The following is a 26,380-nucleotide window of genomic DNA, read 5'->3' as shown; positions in this document are numbered from 1 at the left end:
ATATAAAATTTGGGCCATATTGACCCAATAATTTCCTATGGGATACTCTTGCATAGGGCCACTCACTCAGAGATCCATATAACACCAATCTCCCCATCCACTCACAACAATATTGAAATATTTACATCCATCAAGATCTGAACCTTAATCTCCTATGAAAGAGATATTAAAAAGTCATACAATTGAATCTCACAAACCAAAAGAAAGTCCTACAATATTTTTACCTTGCTTACGTTAGTTACGTACACGTATTAATTAAGAGATACTTCCTATATAGGTCGTTGACTAGCTCCCATTCTCCCAACGGTTTCAAACTAGTCCAACAAAAAGGCTAAACAAGAGACCTAACACCTAACTCAATCAAAATTTCCTATCAATTTACTACCTAGTGTCCTGATGCTTCTGAAAATAAACTACTATATCTTTCTTAATTTCCTTACGTCTAATAACGGTATTCCTCGGTCAAAAACTGAGGATCATGATATCATCAAAATTCATCATCCGTGTGCTTTACTCCTATTTTCTTACACAGTTTTACTTCAATTCTAACACAGATGTCAAAGTTGCTAATTGCTAACTAATTCCATGTTGACCGATTGGCCTGGTTTCAGATTTAGGAGTAAATATATCAATGTAAATAGTATATTTGTGTCTACATTAACATGGACTAATATTACATATTTCCTTCGTTTTATAATAAGTGAAGTACTTACTATTTTAGAACGTTCCAAAATAAGTAAAACATACCTTAAATGGAAAAAAGAAAATGACAAAAATACTCGTCACAAAATTGTGTAGTTTGCTTTTCTCTCCCTCTTTTGATAATGAAAAAGATGTTTTATGATTTTTTGGCTTTTGAAAATGATGTTTATTAAATTTTGTATCCAATTCTTATATTTGACTTATTCTGAAACGGAGGAAGTATGTTATTCTTTTCCCCTCGGGGAAGAAAAAAAAAAAAGAATTTGAACACGACTAAGAGTGAATAAGTTTATATAAGAGACATACATATAGGTAAAAAAGACGAAGCCATAGTCTTCGTTTTCATTTTGAGTTTTATTCAGTTAAACAAAAATTGGTAATATAGGAACAAGTTGTACTAATGATTAACTTGTGTAAGCAAATTGGTCAAGAAAACCAAAAAAAAAAGGATTATAAGAAAACAGAGGATTATAGTACATCAGGTGAAAAAAAAAAAAACCTATATGAAATTACGAATACATCAATATTAATCAGAGAAATGATTTCTGCTCCATCTGAGATATATTAGCTGCTCCAGGACTCATCATAGCAAAAGAAAACCAAGCTTGAAAATTCGGTGACAAAATAAGTTCAGTTGTACCTACACCATCTTGCATCTTTTTATCCGAAAACGATTTCTGATCTTGTTCTACTTTACAAGATACTTGTTTTTTATCTGATAACTTGTTTTGATCAGTTTGAAGTTGAAGTTGAAGTTGATGAGGATGAATCGGCAACGGTGGCGGAGCAACACTCTGAAGGTTGCTACGCCTATAGCGCGGCGGCTGCTGAGACGTTGCCTGATTTATTAACAATTGAGGTTGTGCTCCCGTGAGTTTTTGTACAAGTTCGCGAAAATGGATCGGTTTCACCTTGTAAACCTTTGGTTGTGGAGGACCTGAGGGTGCTAATGCGGCTAATGATTTCATCTTCATGATTTTTGAGGCAGAGGTTTTGTGAACTGAGTGAAGATCATAGTGAGTTTCTGATCTATGTTCTTGATGTTTCATGTTTTTTTTTCTTTAGAAGTTATACTTGTATATAACAATATGATTGTCACCTTGTTATTTTTTCACTAGTGTTTTTGGGTTGGTGGTTAACAAGAGAAAGACAGAAGAGAAGAATATAAGGGGAAGTTGAAGTGGGAACAGGTTCAGAATTTATGACTTATACTTGTAGTGGGAACTCGGAGAAAGGGTAGCTGTTGTTAATGGGACATTAGACGTGTTTGAGAAGGTGCGTGGTCAATATCATAATGCTTGACCTTATATTATAACAATTTTTACTTTTTGAGGGACCTTATATTATAACATTATTATTATATTACTTTTTCCGTTTCAAAATATAGTTCTTATTTTCATTTTAAGTGTTTTAAAATATAGTTTTTATTTTCATTTTTGATTCCACGTATTTTCGTAATTTGTCTAGAAATATCGTGTCCTAATCATAAATTTGCTTATTGAAATTAGCTTTTCGCTTTGTTTACTCAACCCAAGTGTTACAATTAATGCTCTTTAACTAATTATTTTCCACTATCTCTCTTAAAATCATTTTTTTCTTTATAACTTTTATTTAAATAAATAAAAAAATTATTATTATCCTTTTTAGATTCTACTTACCTTAATTCTCGTGAAAAAATATAATTAGGAATTTTTTTTTTGGTGTTTGTACCCGATTCACCCTTCGGGCTACATCCGTATCGAGGCCAAGTTCGGGGTGATTAGGTTCGATTCCTCTCCCTAGGGTGTTGCGGGGATTCGAATACGGGTCTATTCTACCAAAGTCAGTCCCATCATCATTGGGTCAATACTTGGTTAATTAGGAATTATATTTTGAAAGGGAGAGACTAGAGAGTATAAGATTATAGTCTACGCTACTATAAATCGCATGGATTTTATATGGAAAAACCGTTAAAACATGTGGGCATTTTTGGCTTCATGTGTAATGGTGGGACATGAGACTGTTTGACCGGCCGCCTTCAATTGGCGGCTAAGGCGCTGATATAGTAGTGAGAATAGAGCGAGGGATGCGCATAAGGCATAACTAACATTCATCTTTATCATTGTCTTTTTATGTAATTCTATCTCAAACTTGATTCCCCCGCTATTATTGATCCAATTGGTGTATGACTTGTAAGTTGCGTCAATTTTTATAATACTTATATCGATAATACACTCGTGCGCAAAGAAAAAAAACTTCCACTTTAATTCTTGTATATGTGTCTAACTAGGATTGATAATGAAATTGGTTCGCGTCAAATTCAGGTCGAGCTATTTACATAAATGGGTTATTACCTCCAAATCCAACCCATTCATTTAAACAGGTGAAAAATTTCAACCCGAACATGACCTATTTATAAACGGGTTGACCTGAATTCGACCCGTTTAACCTGATTTTTAAAAATTTCTTCTGAGGTTCAAGAATAGGTGTTCAAGTTCTCCCTGGTGAGAATTATGTAAAAAAAAAAATTAATTGGGGAATTAAGCTTCAATAACTTTTATCAATAATTTATTGATCCTTTTCGTATATTATCCATGTCTCTTTTTCTATTTCGTATATTAGGTGGACAAGTTCTATTTCCTGTCGTATATTCTCTATTTCTTTAGTACTTGAAGTTGCAAAAATAACTTTCATTTTCAATTATATGAATTAGGCTAATCTATGAGTTTTTTCTTCCTACTTTCTCTTTCTCACACTATCTCTCTCCGTGGGTAAGGCTTTACAGTTAATTTACATGGTTTAGGCGGGTTATTTTCGGGTTGAAATTTTCAACCCGAACCTATCCCGTTTAGCTTTCAGGTCGGGTTCAACCCAATTGGTTAAACTGGTCGAAAACTTCAATTCGGACCCGCTTATTTCAGGTTAGATTCGGGTGTGGTTCTCGAATTTGGTCAACTTTTACCAACCTATGCCTAACAAATTGAAGTAGAAATGTATGATTAATGATATGTATAGTTTATAGATTAATAAATTGGAACCTTCTAGATGGGTGATGATTGCCAATTGCCATTGCCTATTTGCTACATTCACGTGCTATATTGGTGATCCTATTTGGAACTTGAAGCACCCTATTAGTGTATTATGGATTAGAAAATTCTTGCTTTAGTTTGACTCTTAAGAGATTTCGTTTGTTATTATAGAATTGGAGCCTTCAAGTATAGGTGGAAAAGAGGTGGTTGCGTGGTTGGTGTTATCTTGGCCATTTGTTTTTTTGTTTTTTTTTTAAAAAATATCATCAATCCGATCATATTGAGGTGTAGATTGAACATTAATTAGATGTTGGTTATGCTTGATTTACCTATCTTATTTAAAGTGTAAAAAAAAAAATCAACAATATATAAAAATTGTGCAATTTATATAATACCATATGTAGTGCATGTATTTTGAATCTGAAAATCACAAGTACAAACCTTTAAAAACATATAGATATTCTTGTCTCACATTTGATCATCAATATACCCCCAATTTTACCATTTTCATTCAAATTTAATTTGATCACTTAATAGATTGTTTCTAATTAATATTCGTTTGTATCGTCCACGGTCCACCCCATTCAACCTCATTCTTTCAATTATCAGCTTTGCTTCTTTCCATTTCTTTCTTATACTTGTCTTGCCACTATCCCTTCCCCTTTATAAATCCCCGTCTTTCGCCATCCTCTTCCCTATCTTAACTTAACCTTCGACAACCACAACCTAGCCCTTCTCTCTCAACCATTACTTTACCTTATTCCACATTCTGACTTACCTCATTTATGGTACGGACTGCACCCAGGTTCGTACTTTGGGGTGATCAAGCTATAAGTTTTACTTGGAGCTTGGTGCACCCACGTTATAGTTCAGGGTGTTGAGGCCAGTTTTACCTTAATAAAACTACTATTGTTTTTTATTTAGTTACAACAAATTTCTTTTTGCAATATTAAGGAAATATGAGAGAGAAGGATTTGACCCAATTGCCCATACCTTTTGCATGTGGGATAGGTAAAATGAGGATAAAATGGTCAAATTGCCCCAAACTTTTACCAAGAAAGGAAATGTTACAACTAGATCTTGGCATGGGTCGGGCATGTTAAGGGGCTCAACCCGCTTGGGGAAATGACGTGTTGGGTCGTGTCGTGCCAGATTTTGTTCACGACCCGTCCCAGGCCCACTGACCAAGCTCATGCCTCCTGCAAACTTGACATGTGTTTGATGTTGTTTTTTATTTTCTACTGTTTTAGGCTTAAAAATAAAGCAAAGGGGCGTTCGGCTCGCGAACCGGCCCACTAACCATCTAGGCAGGCTTGTGCCAGTGCGGGCCTGAAATAAAATATCTTGAATGTGGCAGGCCCACATAGCAAACAACGGGCCAAGCCAAGCCTTGAACGGGTTCGCATGCTAGCCCGACCCAGACTCACCTCTAATTGCAACTAAATAAAAACACCTATAAATAAAATTTGTTGCAACTAAATAAAAAAAAAAAAGCATACTTCTACACCAAATAACAACACATATATGTTGTTAGGTGTCCAGCCCATTTTATCAAGTAATAATTATTCATTTACCAAATATACACGCAACAACTTGTCAATAGCTCAGCCACTTGTTAATTCCTTTCTAAATATTAGCTACTACTAGTACTAGTACTAGTACTAGTAGTTGTAATTGTTGTTAGGTGTCGAGCCCATTTTGTCAAGGCAGTAAGTTTGGGGCCTTTATGTTTGGGGCCTTATTCTCCTTTGTTGAAAAAATGGGTCTTTGCTTCGCTGAGAGGTGAAGAGAAAAACACTCGAAAATTTGAAAATTAGCAAAGTGAGAGTCGACGGCAAACAGATGGATATGGTACGGGTATGGGTACGGGACAGAAAATGGCAAGATTTTGAAATTTTAGGAGAAGGTACGCGTATCCATATAGAATACGTATCGGGTATGGGTGCGGGTACGAATACGTGACCTAGAAGAAATACCCGTGCTACATAGAATGCAGGAGATTTAAAATATGGTTTAGTAGTTGTTTCTAGGTGCCAAAATTCACTTCCTGTTGGTAATTTTCTTATTGATATGTATGGCAAGTACATGAGCTATTGGAGTTCGGAGAAAGTGTTCGAGGAGATGGGACTGCGTAATGAAGTTTCGTGGTACTCACTTCTGTTTTCCTATACAAATGCTGGTGTTTTAGATGTTGCTGCAGAAGTATTTTACAGTAGGCCAAATAGGGTTGACATTTCTTGGAATATAATGGTTGCTGGTTTTGCACGATGTGGAGATTGTGATTTGTGTTTGAACTTGTTTAAACGAATGAGAGAAAATGGTGGTTGTCCTGATCAATGGACTTTGAGTGCTCTCGTTAATTATTGTGCTGAAAAGGAGGATACTCGATTTGGAATTTTGGGTGCATGATCCATGTATTTGTGACTAAAAGCGGTTGGTGCACGTGTGTTGAAGTGCAAAACTCAATCCTTAGCTTTTACAATGAATCGGGATCCGAGATGATGTTAGCAAGGCACTTGAGTCCATGAAATCCTGGAATCAGGTTTAATTTCCTGGAATTCTATCATAATGCTCATATGAAAATGGGGAATACCAATGAAGCTTGCATTCTGTTTCAGTTGATGCCACAAAAAAATATTGTTTCCTGGACATCAATGATTGCTGGATATGCAAGAAACGGGCTGAAAATGGAAGTCTTTTTTTGTTCGTCAATATGATGAGAAATTGTGTTAAACCTGATACGCTAGTATTTGGTCATTTGGTGCAGTCCTCCTTGCATGCTCAGATGCTCTGGTCTGGCTTTACTTGGCCATGGTTTGGTGATACACGGATGCTTGATAAAACAAGATTTCCAAACCTGTGTTTATATAGGGAATGCCGGAATGGTCTAATTAACATGTATACTAACGGCCCGTTTGGTAGTCGTTAATAAATTGTGGTAATGGGAATGCATTTTAAGTGTAATTCTATTAGGAAAGCACCCTTAAAATCTCCATGGGAAAGCAATCTCACCCCTAAACTTGTGTTTTTGTCTCCAAGGGGAAGCAATTTTCATTACCACTCATTACCACCTATAAGCTGGTATTGGACGGGAATGAAAATTCAAGAAGGAAAGTGAACACTTTAGGATAAATTAACATTACCATGGGAATAGACAATGATATTTTTCACAAATTTAAGCACAAATTCATTCCCATTACCACCATTTATGACCAACTACCAAACGGGCCGTAAGGCCTAAGTGTGGAGACTTACCTGGAGCAAGCAGACCATTTGGTGATGTTGTGAACAAGGATTTGATATCATGCATGGAATACAATGTTGTTTGCATATGGGTTGCATGGACAGGTTAACCAGGCCATGCAACTTTATGAAGAAATGTTGGCACTCGGGAATAAAGCAGATGTTGTCACATGTCACATTCATCGGTTAACTAACGACTTGCAGCCATGCCGGCCTTATTGTGAAGGCTCAATATCTTCTGGAGTCTGTGGTCAGCTCATGGCCTATCTCAGGAAGTGCATCATGTGCGTGTATATTGGATATGCTTGAGCGTCGTGAGTTATTAGCAGAAGCTAGGCAGTTAGCTAATAGTAATTTTCAAGGAGCAAAAGTTCTAAAAGGAAATTCATCTGAAGATATCATGTTAGGAGCATGTTCTATAAATACAGATGTAGAGTTCGCAAAGCAAATTGGTGAAGATTTGATGACCTTAGAACTTGAGGAAGAGATGAGCTATGTTTCATTATCAAATTTGTATTGTGCAAGCGGGCAGTGGAAAAACGCGGAGATGGTGAGGAAGACTATGGTGGATCAAGGAGTTAGGAAAACGCCTGGAAGTATTTGGATAGAAATCGGAAATGATACAACAAGTTTTGTTGCAGGAGATTATTCACACCCATACATGATACATGGACAAGATATGTAAGATACTAGGGAATCTTGAACTAAATTGAGATATCCATGCATTTTATTAAGTTGCAGTGTTTAAGTTTGATTCGAGTTTTCAACCTCTCGCATGAATCTAAGACAAGATTTAGGACTGTGAGACGGTAATTATAATGAAAATTACTATGTGAAAGATACTTCCACTTTTGCATAGTCTCTTCATATCCAGTTTTAGGCCCGAAGTGACTACAATTAGTACCTGTTATTGAGGACTTAATTTCAGTTTAGTGCAGTTCATTTTAGTCCAATTTAGTTCACTTTATTTCTGTATGGGTATAACCCAAGTTCATTAACGGCCTTCTCATCTATGACCGCGAATAAGATTATGGACGCGAGTATGATAAAACCATTAAAAGCACCGTTCGAGCCAGTTCATCCCCTAGGACCGGCAGTGTTGGCGGACGCCTAACAAGACAAAATAGAGGGAATCTTCCCACCTGTCAAATGCGTCATAGCCCTACACGTGTCAAAGGATTATACATCCTGTCAGAGGAATAGTACTTCTATAAATACCCCAATGGTACTATTCTGCAGGTACATTCTCTTACACACTAAAAATAGCTTATCTCTCTCTCTCTTATTTCTCTCTCTATATCCTAATGGTCCAAATATCTGACTTGAGCGTCGGAGGGGGTTTCCTCAAAACCACCCCGAGGGTAGTTTACGTTTGCATCCTGTGCAGCTTTCCAACAAGGACGTGAGCTCTCAAGACTTGGCGGACTCTTGCGAGGACGCTAACCGTTTCAAACCGAAACAATTTCGGTTCGATTTCTCTCAGTTCAGTTCAATTAATTTTAGTTCGGTTCAATTTCTCTCGATCTAAATAACTGGGCAATTGGGTATCAGAGTACGAAGGCTTGTGCGCTGTAGCACTTTAAAAGAGACAAGGATATCATCAACTGGGTGCTTTCAAATTGTTGCTGGGGTGCAAGGGTACTATGCAACACCCTCGTGAGAGATGAATGTGCCAGCTGTACATTGAAGTGTTGCGGTCATCATCTACACATCTAATAATAGACGTAATTTTGTAGTTGTACTCTTTGTATGGTCACTTTGTTCAATATCTTGTTTAGCTAACTAAAATTTAGGTAAATACAGTGTATTTTCATTATTTTGTCTCCCCGATAAAGAACAACAAAGCTTTTTAGCTCCCATAAGTTGGTCGTAGGCTTGTAGCACTTTTTTTTTTTTTTTTTTTTGAGGGGAAGGCTTGTAGCATATTAGATCCTCCTTATAATCGTTAGGGGGCATAAGATCTTGTCATTTCAATTTGGCCTAAATCCAATTCAATTTGAAATTGATTTTTGATTTTGAGTTCAATTCAATATGAATTTGTACTAGATCTAATGTGGTCAAATCTCAATAACAACTTGATTATTGGAACCTTTTGAGAATCCAAATAAACAATTTTCCCCTCTCAATTTTATGCATGCGATGCATGGAAAAGCAAATATAAATTACCTTAAAATTTGATATAATTTTCACGTATTTTAACCTTGTAATTTTCTTAAAATTGATAAAGATATATAAGTTTGTTTTTTTTTTAATTTAAGGATATTGATAAATATATATAAGTTTGTTTGTTTTTTTAATTTAAGGGTATACTTCTTATTTAGGGTAGATTTTGAATCTTGCCCTCTTACCTTATAGTAGAACAATAGAGATAATAGAACAGCATGTGATAGTCTAGTGGTATTGGCATCACCTCCGATCCCAGAGGTCATGGGGTCGAGTCTCACCCCTTGCGATGAGGGATCCCCAATTCCCCCCCCCCCCTTCCTTACAAGGGACTTCACCTTACCTTAAATAAAAGTACAATAGAGATAATAATGGACTAATAAAAGAGATTCTGAAAATTCAAATATTAGTCAACAAGCCTTAGGCCTTATCCTTCTAAGCTGAACCGAATAAAACTAATGCCACCATGAAAGGAAACTAAATGAATGTGAAGTGGATCTGTTTGAATTGAACTTAATGGAGAAAGGGCATTTGTTGAAGCTATGATATATAGCGCACAATACATGTGAGTGTCCTACATTGATAAAACAAGAAAGATGAGTTCAATTTATAATGCAAATAGATTACTCCCCTTATTGCCATATGATTTTAAGATAGAACTTCCTTTATATTGTGAAGTGGATTTTTCATGCTTTTTCTAGATTGCTCCTACAATCTCAAAGCCCTCACTCTTTTTTTTTTTTTTTGTTAACTAATGCTTGCTTGGTTTTGTTTCATAGTATCAGTTTGCATCAACGATTATTGAAGCAAATAACATTCAAATTTTAATGATGTTCAGCACTGGTGTAAGTGTTGTTTTCAAATAAATGAATAATGCTCCAATTACTTTTATTTGGAATCTTTTGAAAAAGTGAAAAGAAACATCGACAACTTTGTTAGGAATTAGGATAGTACAAGTGTACAACTGTACAAGTATAGTACTTGTGTTTGTTTTGGTCAGTCGTTCCACTATCTATATGCTTTTGTAAAATATCCAGAAGTGGTAGAATCTATCGTCAATTCCATTACTCCTCTATATAGTCTATATTTAGGCCTTGTTTGGTTGTAGTATATAGGAAGTCATACTTCCTAGGAATTTATTTTTTCCATATATTTGAAATTCCTAGGAAGTGTAAAATTGTGTTTGGTTGATAATGGGAAGTAGAACTTCCTATGGGAACTCTACTTACCTAGGAGGACCTAGGTAAGTAACTTCCTCCAAAATGGAGGAAGTAGAACTTCCTAGGAAGTGCAAATTTCTATGGTTTTGCCGATCAAACAACTTCATATACTTCTACTTCCTAGGAATTTGCACTTCCCATGATTTGTTTTGTCAACCAAGACCTTAATATTTTTTGATCCATTTATATTTTGTGGTGAAACTTGAAAGTCAACTAACGATATATAACAAATAGTTGATGTGAACAAAAGTAAGGTTAGAAAAAGAGGGAGCATAATGTGAATTGTTTTAGATACAAAATTTTCTTCTAATTTTTTCTTGCTTGTCATCTTGTCGACAAAGGACCATTCGGAGTTTCCTAAAATCAACAAAACCTCAACAATAACCTCAAAATTGTCAACTACCTCTGGTAAAGTTGAATTTACATATTGGAGAGTCCTGTTATGGAACCTAAGGAGCCGCAAGTCTGAAGTGAGGGATGAGAGGGGGAGAAGAGGGGTAGCCAATAAGCCAATAGATGACCCAACTCATACTTTATGTGTACGTGTTTTAGAATAATATATTTGTGAATTAAAAATACAACACGCTCTTTGTCTTAAAGTCGTCTTTTTTTTTTGAAAAAAAAACTTGTGATGTCATAGATTAAGATAGGGATAAATTTTCATAAGTACATATGGGACAATTTTAGAGGGAACATGACACTCCCATCGTTGTTCAACTCCAAACGGCACAAGTATAGCAAGGTGACGGGCATTATAATTGACATCCCTACGCACATGAAACTACCAAGACACAACATGACATCATCAAAACTTTTACTAAAAAACAATACATTTCTATGATCGAATCTAAATCGGAAAAAAAAACAAGCTCCTCTAGTAACGCGATAACCTAAAGATGACAATCCGTCTCAAACATCACACAGGTATGGCTATGCGCACGAGCCAATTTCACGACAAAGCAAAGGGCTTTTTCCTCAACAATTTCAGGGGTTCACTAGGCCTGAAGCCGACGAGTAGCAGACCAAAGCGCGCCACCACTGTTGTCTCGCTCTACGACCCCCAGCCTCACCCAATCTTCTCCCACATATGCATTGGTGTTCACCTTTACAACTCCATCAGGTAGAGCCATCCATTGGTCTTAATGTCTTCTTACTTTGCATGTAAATACGCTTTTATAAAGATATTCTTATTTACTTTATTCTTTTGTTCGTTTTCCACACTGCTTTACTCTACTTGTTGAATTCCGTATTTCTCCTTTCCTTGATTATAAACAAAAATATCAATTTTTACATTATCTATCTTCCTTACCTTATTTCATGTTGCTAGAAGGAAACATAATACTAATCTAATTAAAGCTTTTCAAGGAGAATCCACTAGTGGAAAAATGAAGAAGGGTTGCGCTGAAAAAGGCATGTAGGGCTGCGCTTTTTGACAGCAGCTCTTTCAATAGCAGCCCTTCACATTTTTAGTAAGGTTGCGCTAGAAAAGCGCAGCCCTTCATAGCTAGCGCTGATACCTAAAAAGCACAGCCCTTCCTACCCAAAAAAAAAATTTTTTTTTTTGACATTTTTTATTCACTCATAATCTCACATTTTCTGAAATTATACAGAAGAGAAGAGAAACGAAACGAAAATGAACCCAAAACAAAAAAAAAAAGAACGAAACAAAAGAAAAAAAAGGAACAAAACTAATATACAGAAGAGAAGAAATTATAGATCTGAAAATACAAGAACATTAATCAAAACGAATATGAAAATACAAGAACATTAATCAAAACAAAGAGAAGTATACAAGAACATTAAATCAAAACAAAAGAAGTATACAAGAACATTAATCAAAACAAAGAGAAGTATACAAACATTATAGATCTGAAAATACAAGAACTACCTCCAAACATTAACCTAATAATGTTTAAATACATAAAACAAAACCTTAATACATAATTAAGGAAAAAAAATTCGGAAAAACTTAAAATGCCTATTTGACTCGTTGACCCATTCCGCTTCCGAAAAGGTATCACAATAGGCAATCGGACTCCGTCGGCATGATTCGTGCAAATCATTTCAGGCTTTTTGTCGCGTTTGTCGCATTTTCTGGGAGTTTTTGAGAGAGAAGAGAGGATGAGAGAGAAAGAGGAAAGGGAGGAGGGTCGTGAGAGAGGAGAGAGAAGGAGGAAAATGGATGAGGGACGTGAGAGAGGAGAGAGAATGAGGGATAATATATCTGATGCCCGCTTAATATTTCAAAGCCCGCGATTTTTTTATTTCAAATTTTTTTAAGAAGGGTTGCGCTTTTCTTCAAAAGCGCAACCCTACTAAGTGTTGCGCTTTTCCTAAAACCACAGCCCTACTAAGTGAAGGGTTGCGCTTTTCTTCAAAAGCGCAGCCCTTCTGTTATGTAGGGCTGCGCTTTTGTACAAAAGCACAACCCTTCACTGGTAGGGCTGCGCTTTTATCAAAAGCGCAGCCCTTCCTCCGCAATCCTTCCTTTTTTTTCCCCTAGTAATCCTAGATGTTTCTAGAAGGTTATCCTTTTCGTGAATTTGGTTGATTGGTTTGCTATAGTTGATTTGAAGTACGTAGTAGTAATTGTCTAGTACTCTCTATACCAACACTTGTAACTTCTTTAATTCATCAAACCGTCAACTCCTTTCCGTCATTCGATCCAAAAAGGAAGATAGCGGATAGGATTCTAATTCTCGATGGTGTTCACTCATGTTGTTTTCAAAGGTACTCCAATTATTTCTTTCCAAAATTTTGATAAAGTGAGAAAAAAAACATCGACAACTTTATTATGATAGTACAAGAATAGCACATAAGTTTGTTTTGGTCTCTCATTATGCTATTGCAATATTGGATTAGATAGTCTTGTAAAAAAAAATAATTAATTATCTAGTAAGTAGAAACCTTGTCATTTTTATTAATACTTCTTTGTTTTTTACACTATTTACCATGTTTATCTGGGCAAATTAAAGAAACAAAAGAAATATTGTGTAATTTTTTTACATTTATTTGTCTTCATATAAAATTCTAAATCATTAATGAAGTAAATAGTTAAAAATATTTGCAATTTGTTTGGTAGTTGGTTATAAATAATGGTAATGGAAATGAATTGGTATGTAAATTTGCAAAGAGAAATCATTATTGATTCCCATAGTAATGTTAATTTATTCTGAAGTGTATAGTTTTCTTCTTGAATTTTCATTCCCATCCAATGCCACCTTGTTAGGTGGTAACGAGAATAATGAAAATTAGGGATGAAATTACTTTTACACGGAAAAAAAATACAAACTTGGGGATTATAATTCTCTCCTCATGGAGATTTTAAGGGTCCTTCCCTTTTAATTTATACTTAAAATTCACTCTCATTCCCCTCAAAAAAAAAATTCACTCTCATTACCGCAATTTATTAACGAGATGAATGTTGTGTTTCAAAGACAACAAAATGTTACAAAAGAGAAGAGTTATTGTTACTTATTTATCGACAAAACATGAGATACAATTTTTTTTTTCCTAATTAACTCTTGCGTTTTTACTTATATCTCGTCCTCCCTAAAACAGAGGACTATACAAAATTCCTCAAAAAGAACTAAAAGTGTAACCCAAAATTTGTAATCTTTCACAAAATCACACACAAAATTTGTACAAAGAGAAAAAAAAAATGATCCCACAATCATCTCATCTTTCTTCTTCAAGAAGTTCAAGTTCATCATACCCTTGTCTAAACCAAGGATCCTGTAAAATCTCATCAACACTTATCCTGGTCTCCGGGTTCGAATCCAACAATCTTAACAACAACCATTTCAATCCCGAAGACATTTTCTTAAGCAATCTAAACTCTCCTCTCTTCATCTTCTCCACCATTTCCTCCAAATCACAATTTTCTCCATTAAATGGTAAAAACCCTGTACATAAAACATACAAAACAACACCACATGACCATACATCAGCCTTCGCACCATAGTACCCTCCACCTCGTCCTGCCATGATCACCTCCGGAGCCGCATACTCAACTGTCCCGCAAGGGTCTCTAAGGATCGGACCAGGCTGATCATTAGGATCATCGATGATTGCGGCGAGGCCGAAATCAGATAGCTTAAGGCTCCATTTGTGATCGAGGAGAATATTTTCTGGTTTTATATCACGATGGAATACGCCTCGAGAATGGCAGTGTTTGACTGCTGAGATGAGCTGCTGGAAATAATGACGACTAAGATCTTCCATTAATGGGCCTCGTTTCGAGATCATCTCAAACAAGTCACCGCATCTGGCGAATTCTGTTATAACAAAGACTTGACTACTTCCAGCTATGACTTCCATTAATTTTGTAACATGTGGGTGGTTTAGTCGACTCATAGCTTGTATTTCTACTATGTCTATGTTGTCGGCAGAGTCTAGCGATTTAATCGCTACGCTCTCGCCGCTGCGTGTATCACGAGCATGGTACACTTTTGCGTAAGCACCACTGCTTAGGAGCTTTTTTAGCTTGTATTTGCCGGAGAAGTGTCTTTCTGGCATTGTTGTCTTATGACTTTTCACGTCTGAGAAATGGGCAGAGGTTTTTTTGTTCTTTTAAAATTGTTTGGGTTGTTGAGAATTGAAAAGAGGGTTGTGGTAAGTGTATGACCGTATCTACTGATAAGCGAGTTATCAGGATATATAAAGGCAAAAATTCTTCTTTGCGTGGGGTCCACGATAAGTTAATCTATATTTTATCCGTTAATAGTTAGTATTAGTTAATATGGTTGTAAATCGTATGATGCGATTATACTCTTTGGTTTTAATAAATGCAAAGATTTGAATATCTCTAATTTATCGGTAAAAATAATAAAATATTAATATGTTATAGAAGTGCTTTGGTATTTGCAAACTTATATTTAAGTTATATGAAGATACATGAATAGTGCATGGTATCGTGTACCATTGTTGTTAAAATCTCAATATGGATCTTACGATTCTAGGATCCAAAATGATCTCATCGATCCTGATCCTACGTAGGATCTTGATCTTGTAGGATCTTTCGATCCTATTCAACTACAAAAAATCACATCGTAGAATCTTAATACGATTATACGATCCGACGATTCTGCAATTCTACGACCTGATTCTATCGTAAAAAAATCATAAAGTAATTTCACATATCTTATTTCTCCTAATTTTGGTTTCATGTAACATCAATCTTATAATATTGAAAAACTATCACCATTTGTTAATGAAATAAAACATTATTAATTTGCTTAAATTTTTAACATGAGTTTCTCTCACTATATTCTAGCATAATTATCTCTATTTTATAGAATTGTATGATCTTACGATTATATAATCCTATGATCCGATCCCACCGATTCGATCCCGCCAACCCCTACGATCCAAAATAGGATCTTGATCCTGATAACATTGTTGTGTACATTAAGATGAACATAAAATCCTATTATATACTAACATGTGAAAAATCAATTGTTGCATACTTGCATTTATTTTGAGATGGAAGGAACCGTTTTTCTTCTACTCTTTGATGGTTTTAGAGGGGTAAAAGAGTTATACTGTGACATGGTGAGTCGTAGACTTAAAATGATATTTTTAAATAATCATATTGGAGTTACACTGCTACGTTTTTCTTTAATCAAATAAGGAATAAACTTCTAAAAATAATATAATAATTACTCTATTACGTGGTTTTTGTTAAAACCACCAATCTAATAAGTTCAATTTTAAATAAATATTGTAGAAATGACTATAACAATATTAAAAATATATTGAATCTATCACTCAAAAACAAAAAAATAAAAAATGAATCTGGTCATTCAATTCCCTATAAGATTTTCTATATAAGAAGATATAAAAAGCATATAATAGAAGCATGATTGCTTAGCGATTACTACAACAAGTCAATAAATGTGATAAGTAATGAAGAGTGGGTAGTGTATGCTGACAAGGAGATGAGGCGAACGAGGAAGAGGTGAGAATATGAACGAAAAAACACGTGAGATTGAGCTGGAAGTGATTAATATGGTGTAATTATAATTTATAAATGAATGAGTCATCACGCAAACTTAATTTTCTTCAAAGAAAAAAAAAATGCGGTTTCAAGTTCGCGCATTTTTATGATGTAGTCAACGATTTAAGGCGTGGCGTGGTAGGCGGTTAGAACATCAGAAGAGTTAATTGTTGATCTACATAATTAATCGTGAACGAACAATATTATTATTCAAAACTATATAATATTCTTCGCATTATTCTTTATTTGTCTTAATGCTTTTGATGATAGTCAACAATTGAAACTTTGTATAGTTGTATCTGACCTTGTGCTTATTACTATTATGAATTATCCATCTAGAATGTATGACTTCCAATTGTGATTCACATTACTTGATTGATTGAATTTATATTTGTTACTCCTTTCGTCGTAAAATATAATGATTATTTTAAATTTTGCGAGTCCTGAAATATAATGTTTATCTGCATGTCAAAATATTATTTTTTTGAAATATCATCATTGTAGTAATTTTATTCTGATTGTATTTTCATATTTGTTGAGCAATAGGTAATAGTCTAGTGGTGTTGGCATTATCTCCGATATCAAAAATACTGATATCGAATCTCCCTCCTTGCAAGGAACTTCATCTTACCTTACAAAAAAATCTTCATATTTGCATGAAACACTATACCTATATTAATGAAATTCGGAACCTTTGACCACTTTCTCAAAAAAATTTCTATCCCTAACTCTCCTCATCTACTTTCATTTTAACCATTTACACGTTTTCTCTCCTTTTTTATTTTAAATCTCTTAATCTTATTAGATGTACCAATTTATTGTTTCCCGGGTGAGTACATTATTTAAATCAAATGATAAAAATTTCACTTATCTTGATTTTTATGAAAATAATACAAATATTAGGGTAAAAAGTGTAATATAATTGAAATCTACCCCCCAAAAATATAGTTCCAGAATTATAGTTTTTGATTTGATTTTAAAATCAAAACATGGTATATTCACGAATCAAGATTATCAATGTAATAAATTCATATAATTTTTTTTTTTATCAATGTACTACTTATATAAGATAAATACGAATTGGTATCCCGCCTGTCAATGATCATTATAGTTGTTGCCTTGTTGGAATAATTGAGCCCAGTGAGACAACTGTACATAACTTGAACGTTTTTCTACATAAACGAATATACGATCAATTCGATAACATTATCTATGATCAAAAAAGCAGAGACGTTCAATAATACATGTGGACGTCCAATAATACATGTGGAATATGCTCCATGTTCCGAAGTGCCATCTACTTTTGTCTTTCGGTTAGGTGTTGGGTGGATGATTGGATCAATTATGATAGATACGTCTTCCAGGTGCCCAAAGATTACTGCTTAAGGTTGTGCTTTATTTCAATTTCGAAAGAATTATCTAGTTTATGTAAGGGAATCTTAGGAATTTTCAATGGTAAGGAGGATGGTAGGGTGGATATCGGATCGGAGGAATTGTGATCCGAATTCGATTTAAAATTTTTGGATATCCGAATTTGGATTGGATCACCAGGTTTTCGAATCAAATCACCGGATTTTCGGATCGGGACGTCGACATTTTTGAAAAATTTCGATCCAAAAACCCAAATTTTTTCGAATATCCGAAATCTTATAATCGGATCTTTGGATCGGATCAGCGGATTTTCGGATGGGATATATTTGAGCATTCCTAGAGGATGGTATGTCTCAGCATTTTTTTTAGGCTTATATTGCCGTACTTCATTGTTCATTTTTAATTGCAACGTTTTCTTTAGTTGAAAGTTTTATATTAAATGCAACATTTTCTTATTTGGTAATATCTTTTATTTATTTCTCTCTTGACATAGGTCTTACTTTTTGTCTTTCTTTATCTCTCTACTCTTCATATGAATTTCTTGAAATATTTTGCCAATGTATTATGTTGCGATTATATATTATAGAAGGAATAAAATATTAATCATTCTGTTTCACTATAATTCTAGGAGTGAGCGCTATTTTTTTAAAAAAAAAAAGGTAAGAAAGAGTATTAGGAGGTCCTTTGCACGAGGATCAAGGAAATCTGCTAATGCATTGTTACAAGGATTAAGATCGAAAAAGTCATAATCGACTAAATGGCGAATATTGGCTATTCAATTCGTTGCCTTGTGTGGTTCTCTATATATGTGTTTGATGCTCAAGCTACTAAAAGACTTAAAGGAGTACTTGTATGTCTCCTATAATATTTGCAATTTGCCATGGGGTTTCCTAGAGTCCTTGAATTGCTTTGCGGCAAGATGAATGTCTCCGTCAATTGTAAGGTTTTGTATCCCCTGCTATATGGAGTAGCATGTAGAATACCATGTTGTAGTATGATGGATCGCTATGTAGACTTGGATTGTGCCTAACTTATAATTGTTTTAAGGATATTCCCTTGATGACACAGATGACAAACTGCGATAGAGGATGAGCTAATAAAATCGTCGAAGTTGAGTTTAAAAAATGATATGGCAAGAGGTTCCCAAGCTATCAAAATAGATTGATTTTTGAGACAGGAGTGGATGGTTGATAGGTAATATGAGAGTAAGGTGAACTTATCAAGTGGTAGTGGTCGATGATGATCTTAGGTGTCATTTTATATGAAAAATTGGGCTTTTGTGTAAGATTATGCAGATGTTTAGATAGATTTTCATTGTTAAAAATAACATCATTACGCTCTTTGCAGAGGCTCCAAAACATACGGATGATGAATTTAGTGATTAATTTATTTTTTGCCTTGATCAATTGTCAAGTAGATAACAGATAATTTGACAATGTATAAATTGAAACTAGCTATAACTTTGGGGAGATCCAAAAGTTTACTCGAGTTGATGCATTAACAAAATAAATGATCTATTGTTTCTTGTTGCTGATTACATAGTTTGTAAGTAATGAAGGGGATAATTTTCCTTTTATGGAGAATGTCAAGAACCCTTAAACTATTATGACATATTTGTTTGAGAAAATCTTTAGGTTGGGGGAATGTGTAGATCCCAAATCCAAATGTATATATGGCCATTTATTTTTAGCGGGCTCGAGGTTGTGGGCTAGCCAACTTGCCAATATAATCATGAAGTTCACGTTTGAGTCAACCCCTCATACTAATGTGTCTGTTAGATTTGATTTAGGCAATAAAATCTCTTTTATTTAGGAGGGAGGATCTCATTGGAGTTTTGGGACATTACAAGATTCATTAATTAGGATAAACTAAAATCCACCACATTCAAAAAAAAAATGATAGTATCTATTAAATTCTAATTAACCTCTTCTAAGAAGCATAAGGCGCCTTAAATTGAATAAAAAACATGTCAAAGATTACTATAAACTCAACAAATTCTCAAATGTCATTTTCAAAATCATTGTTAATTGACGGAAATCGCATAGACATACAAATTTTCAATAATATTGAAATTAGAAGTCAACTTATTGAACTTCAACTTTCAAGGAATCTTTTCCTCATGAAAAAAAGTAAAATCTCTTCATAGATGTACATACTAGCTTTCATATGCACGCGATGCGTGTGTTACTTTCAAAATTTGTTATTCTATTAGATACTCCATTCGTACTTTATTTATGATTAAACTTAAATGTGAAAAATTCAACAGTTAGATGAATTTAGATATATTAATTCGCTAATGTAAAAAAATAAAAAGGTTGTGAGTGATTGTTAACATTAATTTTTTGTGAATGAATATTGAACTGAAAAAACAAAAATAATGAGTTGGTTTAACTAAATTAAAGAATATCAAAGGATGTGAATGTTCAGACTTTTCATGTGCACGTTATGTATGCCATCTTTTTTTTATGAGGTATAAATATTTTGTCCATTTAATTTTTGATTGAAGTATTTGATGCATATACCATTTTAAACTTGTTTTAAATGGCAAGTTGGAATGAGAATTTTTAAATGATTTGTTTTTGTAATTTTTTTCATTCCATTAATTAGATCATTAAGGGTATTTTAGTCACTTCAAAAGAGGACACCACACCTCCTCCCTTGGCTTATATAATAGAGATTTGACAATTCTAATAGAGTAATAGAGGTGACATCGTGATGTGTATACACGTCTTTAGTATAGATTTAGGGTCTGTTCTCTTCGGCATAAAACAGCTGAACTGGACTGATCTGAACTGAACTGAATTGAATTGAACTAAACTGAACTGAAATGAATAGTGATATGTGAGAGTAAAAGTATTGTCAATAGTTGAACTGAACTGAACTGAAAATAAGCTGGGGAGAACATGCCCTTAGTGTTTTCTGAGTAGTGGTGAAGAAGCCCTAAAATTTCAGGTCTTTGACTCTTTGTAAAAAGTTTCGAAGTCTTCGAAGGTGTATATTTGCGAGAAATGATAAACATCTATCTGATAGATGTTTGCAAACATCTATCAGGGAATAGAAAATAATAAAAGGTTGAAAAAGGTGGTAATGTGGGTCCTAGAAAATAATAAAAGGCTGAAAAGATGGTGATGTGAGTCCCAAGAAATAGAAGAGGAATGAAACACTATTTATATTTCATGAACACTATTTTTTAGTTGCATAAACACTATTTGTAGTTACACGAACACTAGTTGTAGTAGTATGAACACTATTTTTTAACTCGCGATTTTCGAGATCACTTTTTTATTTCACTGACCGTTTGCAATTTTCGAGATCACTTTTTTTGTTTGACTGACAACCTATTTCCATATACATTGACAAATTTATCCCTGATAGATATTTGCAAACATCTATTATATGTTTATCATTTCTCGTATATTTGCTCATTTATTCAGGAAGTGAAACCCTCCTCTCTTCATTCTTCCCTAAACCCCTAAAACGGTAAAACCCTCACTCTGCAAGCCGCAAAAACCCTAACAATGGCGGAACTAAAACTCTCAGAAAGCAAAGACCTAACCCGAATAGAACGAATCGGAGCCCACTCACACATCCGAGGCTTGGGCCTGGACTCCTCCTTAGAACCCCGTTTAGTCTCTGAAGGTCTCGTGGGCCAACTCCCGGCCCGTAAAGCCGCCGGCGTAATCCTCCACATGATCAAAGACGGCAAAATCGCGGGCCGAGGAGTCCTAATCGCGGGCCAACCCGGCACCGGAAAAACCGCAATTGCAATGGGCCTGGCGAAATCATTGGGCCACGGAACCCCATTTGCAATGTTATCCGGGTCAGAAATATTCTCCCTTGAGATGTCGAAAACGGAAGCCCTAATGCAGGCGTTTCGGCGTGCAATTGGGGTTAGAATAAAGGAAGAGGCGGAGGTGATTGAGGGAGAGGTTGTGGAGGTCCAAGTTGATCGCCCTGCTGTTGCTGGGGCGGCATCGAAGACGGGGAAATTGACATTGAAGACAACTGATATGGAGACTGTTTATGATTTGGGGACTAAGATGATTGAGTCTCTTAGTAAAGAGAAGGTGCAGAGTGGGGATGTTATTGCTATTGATAAGGCTTCTGGCAAGATTACTAAGCTCGGGAGATCGTTTTCGAGGTCTAGGGATTATGATGCTATGGGACCTCATACTAAGTTTGTGCAATGTCCTGATGGGGAGTTGCAAAAGAGGAAGGAGGTTGTGCATTGTGTTACTCTTCATGAAATTGATGTTATTAATAGCAGGTACTTTTTTTTTATTTGGTTAAGCATTGTGTTTCTGTTAAGCTTTTATGTCACATTTATCTTTCTAGATGTTTTCCCGTCAATTTTAGTGCAAATTAGTAGGTGTACACTTCTGTATGGTGGAGAAGGTGTGCACGATGAACATCAAGCACTAGGTTATGAACATAAAGACCAATACCAATGAACATATACTAACATAGATATATATATGTTTACTTGGCTTGTTAGCCATGTACATGTATTCATTTGGCTTGTTAGCCATGTACATGTGTACCTTCCGCATCATACGGACATGTGCACCATCTACGGATTATAATTTTAGGCTTAAAGATGTGGTTTTTTTAGTATAGATTGCTGGTTTCAGTAGTTTTTTTAATCGTATGTTCTATATGTACTGAGGATTTGATGGTAGGAAAATGACCTATGTCAAAAGATGAAAGGCTGGAGAAGTAGGAATTGGGGGATGAGATAATGCTAGCTTGTCGGGATTGATCCTTGTGCCGTTTCAAACCTTTTCACAGAAAGACTATGTGGTAGCATTTGTAGAGGAAGTGGAATATGTGTTTATCTCCCTCTATTTGGGAATTATTTTTGGTTTCTGATTCCTCGATTAAATTTCTTTGGTAAGACACTTAGAGAGTGTTTGATTGGGCGCAAAACATTTTCCTAGTAGTTTTTCCTTTTAGCCTTTGGTTTATAGAGGGTGGGAAACAATTTTCCAAATGGTGGAAAACACTTTTATTGTCAAAGGGACGGAAACCATACCACATAATCCATCCTTGTACTCACCTTTCTCCCCTCCAACCTTCCCCATTTATTTACGTTCCGATTTTTATCTCCGTTTTTTATGCAGAAAAGCAAACGAACTATAAGTGTCTTTTCCCTAGGATAATGTTTTTCAAGGAAAGACATTTTTCTCTGAATTTTTTTATGTCTAACCAAACAGAGCCGTACTTTAAGTTTTAGCTTGGTTAGGTTTTAAGAATTGTTGGTTGAGGCCATCAATAATAGGAATTGAAAAGAGAAGTAAAGCAATAGGTGTTTTTGGGGAGGAGGGGAATAAAAGATTTCTGTTTCATGATTAATAATCTTTGCTGATGTTTGTGATATAATTTATTCGATTTGCTATCTGGATTTCAATTGGGCGCTGAATTTGAGCACAGATATAGGGAGGCAATAAGTATTAGGATTCCAAATTATTGTCTTGCACATTTTTATGAGAATTTTGTCAATTCCTTGATACTTTCATGCCTGTACACACTATCCCAATGATTTGCTTCTGTCATCTTACTTTCTCAGATTTGCATTGAGTTCTACTATTATGTACCTTATACATTTTGGAGTGAGAGCAATAAGCATACACGCAAGTGTACTTTTAGGTCTGCCAATTTGATGGTGAAGAAAGCAATCAGTTGAAAGTTTAAATTGATGAGTGATTTGCTTTTCAGGTTCTGAAATGAACCCTCCCTCGCCCCTAGTGTATAGATTGTTTTGCCTGGCACTTTCTGATCCGAAGGGAATAAAACTACTAGGGTTCTATGAAGTAATCATTCATGAACTTATTAGTGATTCTCTTTATAGGTCCATCATAGCACATCCTCCCTGTTACTCTTTGGATTGTTAGGTCTGGCACTTCTGAACATCCGAATACGTTTATAATTGCCATGTCAGGCAACATAAAGTTGATAAACCACTGGGGTTGATATGAAGTCAGCACTCTATTAGATTCTTAGTGATTTTCTGTACAGGAAAGGCATTTTCTCCTGATTAGGAATTGTTAGGTCTTGCACTTCTGAACATGTGAATACGTAACCAACATATTTTAATTCCCATGCTTCTCTCTAGGTAACATAAAACAATTGGAGATGATATGAACTAAACAATCAATTAACTGATAAGTGCTTTCTTATTAGGTCTGGAATATCTCCTTTTTTTTTTTTGTATTTTGTCTGGATTGTTAGGTTTGGCACTTGCAAATATCTGAATTAATGGCCACCAAGTTTCATATTGCCATGCCTTTTTCCCAGGAACATATATTTATTAAACCATTAGGGATGACATGAAGTCGGCAATCAGTTAACTGAAAAATGCTTTTCTTTATAGTTTCAGAATAGCTCTCACCACAAATTATTTTTTGATTGTTAGGTATTGCCGGCAGTGCACGTTCAAAATATCTCAATGTATAACCATTTTATATTAATGTGTATGCTATTATGAGGCTCATTTTCTGCCTACGTCTGCCCTTTTTTTATATATATAATGATTATATTTGTCTTGTGGGTGGGTGAGTGGGTGGGAAGTTGATTTAGAGGTCATCTTTTCATGGTTAATTTAGCAAAAAACTGTTTGTATGCTGTATCATATAGTATTATTCTCCCTAAGTTTTTGTTTGGACTTTAAGTAGTTTGCTTAGTCCAGACACCTATGAGCTCATCTGTCAATAGCTTACGGCTCCCTGGGCTACTGCACACTGTCAGTGTCTATGGCATGGCCGAGTTGGTCATCAACTCATCACTAAAAGTCTGAAATTATCTCCTTATTTTTCTGATTTTCTTTTGTGATTAAGTTCTATCACACTTCAGCATGATCATATATTCTTTTTCTGCTGCATCGACTCCTTGAAGTCTCTTAGGTGGTACTGTGCTATGGCCAGTAAATTCTGCATTTACATACATGATCTCAAATCTCTATGTGTGGGAATTCCAGTTTAATTTCATACGCATTTAACCAGTTCTGCTTGTAGCTCGTATCCTGCCCTTTATGCTAGTACATCAGGCCATCTAGTTTGCTATCACCATTGTTAAATTTGTTTATACCATGGCATAACTCTTATTACAAATCAGTACATGTGGCACTGTATACATGGATCTTCGTTGTAACCATGGTACCATTCTCAAATTCATATAAGTACATGTGGCTCTAATCTCATTGTTCGAGTCGATCTTACAAAGTTCGCTATGAAAGACGGACATTTTGATAGAAAATAATACGTTGTAGGAGTGCATTCATCATACACCCAAGGCTACTTTTTGCTCATTTTCTCATTTGGAGCTTACCTATTATGTGATTTCAAATGAGCAACGAGCAAAAAAAAAGGCCTTGGGTGTATGATGAAATATCCCTACGTTGTAGGACTGAAACAGACTCTGTTGATAGTGCAAACACCTGATAATATTCCAAAGAAATACTGCTATCCTATCCCCTGATAAATAGAAACTTGATATTCCTTAATATATGTGGTAACCTTATTTTGAAAGTATCCAGACTTATATAGCATTAAGCAATTGTTCCCTCATCTCACTGTATATCTGTTGGTCAGAACACAGGGATTCCTAGCACTCTTCACTGGCGATACTGGTGAAATACGCGCTGAAGTGAGGGAACAAATTGACACGAAAGTAGCCGAGTGGAGGGAAGAAGGGAAGGCTGAGATTGTCCCAGGGGTCCTGTTCATTGATGAGGTGCACATGTTGGACGTTGAGTGTTTTTCTTTCTTAAATCGTGCCTTAGAGAACGAGATGGCACCAATATTAGTAGTTGCAACTAACAGAGGGCATACAAGGATCAGAGGGACCAATTACAAATCTCCACATGGCATCCCGATTGATTTGCTTGATCGACTGCTCATCATCGCCACGCAACCCTACTCGGAAGAGGAGATTCGCAAGATCTTGGACATCAGATGCCAAGAAGAGGATGTGGAAATGTCCGAAGAGGCGAAAGTTCTGTTGACAAAGATTGCAGTTGAAACATCACTAAGGTATTCCATTAACTTGATAAACTCCTCTGCTTTGGCATGCCTAAAACGCAAGGGGAAGTGTGTTGAGATGGAGGATGTAAGCAGAGTCTATCAGCTGTTTTTGGATGTAAAGAGGTCGACACAGTATTTGATGGAGTATCAGAACCAATATATGTTCAATGAGGTCCCGGGAGGAGAGACGCATGAAGACCAAAACAGTGAGATGATCTCTTGATAATATTATGTTTTAAACTTTAAATTGAAATGAAAGTTTGATGTTGACCAATCACCCTTCTGGTTCATTCTGAATTATGTTATGATCCTCACTGAATTATGTAATCATCTTGTGTAGCAACTATTTCTGACTTGCTGCAGGCAGAGGTAGACTCTGAATGATTAATGAAGGGCCTATGTTAGATTGTTCAATGGGCCTAAATTTGATTATAGTATCTTCAAATTGTTAAAGCCACATATATGTTTTCCAAACACTTCTGAATTAAGACTCTCCTGTAATTATAACTTGGAAAAACGGGATTCCGCTGATTGTGACACTCAAATCGAGCACCACGTAACGAGGCTTTAACCCAGAACTTCACTAGCATCAGGTTATTCATGAGGGTGTAATCTTGTTTACCCCACCAAGAATAGTGAATTCCCCAATTTCCTCTC

At 35.4% G+C, this 26,380-nt stretch overlaps 3 protein-coding genes and 1 pseudogene across 3 annotated transcripts; 2 read left to right on the top strand and 2 right to left on the bottom strand.

The window, feature by feature from the left end:
• Positions 1–1,011: 1,011 nt before the first annotated feature.
• LOC104894971 (hypothetical protein) lies at positions 1,012–1,973 on the bottom strand. The gene has a single exon (XM_010681361.4). The coding sequence runs from the start codon at positions 1,749–1,751 to the stop codon at positions 1,233–1,235; it is 519 nt and encodes a 172-aa protein (XP_010679663.2). The 5' UTR covers positions 1,752–1,973; the 3' UTR covers positions 1,012–1,232.
• A 3,579-nt stretch (positions 1,974–5,552) lies between these two features.
• On the top strand, positions 5,553–7,701 carry LOC125498913 (pentatricopeptide repeat-containing protein At2g36980, mitochondrial-like; annotated as a pseudogene).
• Positions 7,702–14,014: 6,313 nt separating this feature from the next.
• Positions 14,015–14,854, bottom strand: LOC104894970 (CBL-interacting serine/threonine-protein kinase 11). The gene has a single exon (XM_010681360.3). The coding sequence runs from the start codon at positions 14,852–14,854 to the stop codon at positions 14,015–14,017; it is 840 nt and encodes a 279-aa protein (XP_010679662.1).
• Positions 14,855–21,128: 6,274 nt separating this feature from the next.
• On the top strand, positions 21,129–26,160 carry LOC104894969 (uncharacterized). Its single transcript, XM_010681358.4, has 2 exons — positions 21,129–21,972; positions 25,292–26,160. The coding sequence occupies exons 1-2, from the start codon at positions 21,224–21,226 to the stop codon at positions 25,944–25,946; spliced, it is 1,404 nt and encodes a 467-aa protein (XP_010679660.2). The 5' UTR covers positions 21,129–21,223; the 3' UTR covers positions 25,947–26,160.
• Positions 26,161–26,380: the final 220 nt, after the last annotated feature.

Source organism: Beta vulgaris, chromosome 6 (assembly GCF_026745355.1).
Source record: "Beta vulgaris subsp. vulgaris cultivar EL10 chromosome 6, EL10.2, whole genome shotgun sequence".
Lineage (NCBI taxonomy): Eukaryota > Viridiplantae > Streptophyta > Magnoliopsida > Caryophyllales > Amaranthaceae > Beta > Beta vulgaris.
The sequence above is the reverse complement of the archived record's forward strand: the minus strand, read 5'-3'. Positions and strand labels throughout refer to the sequence as shown.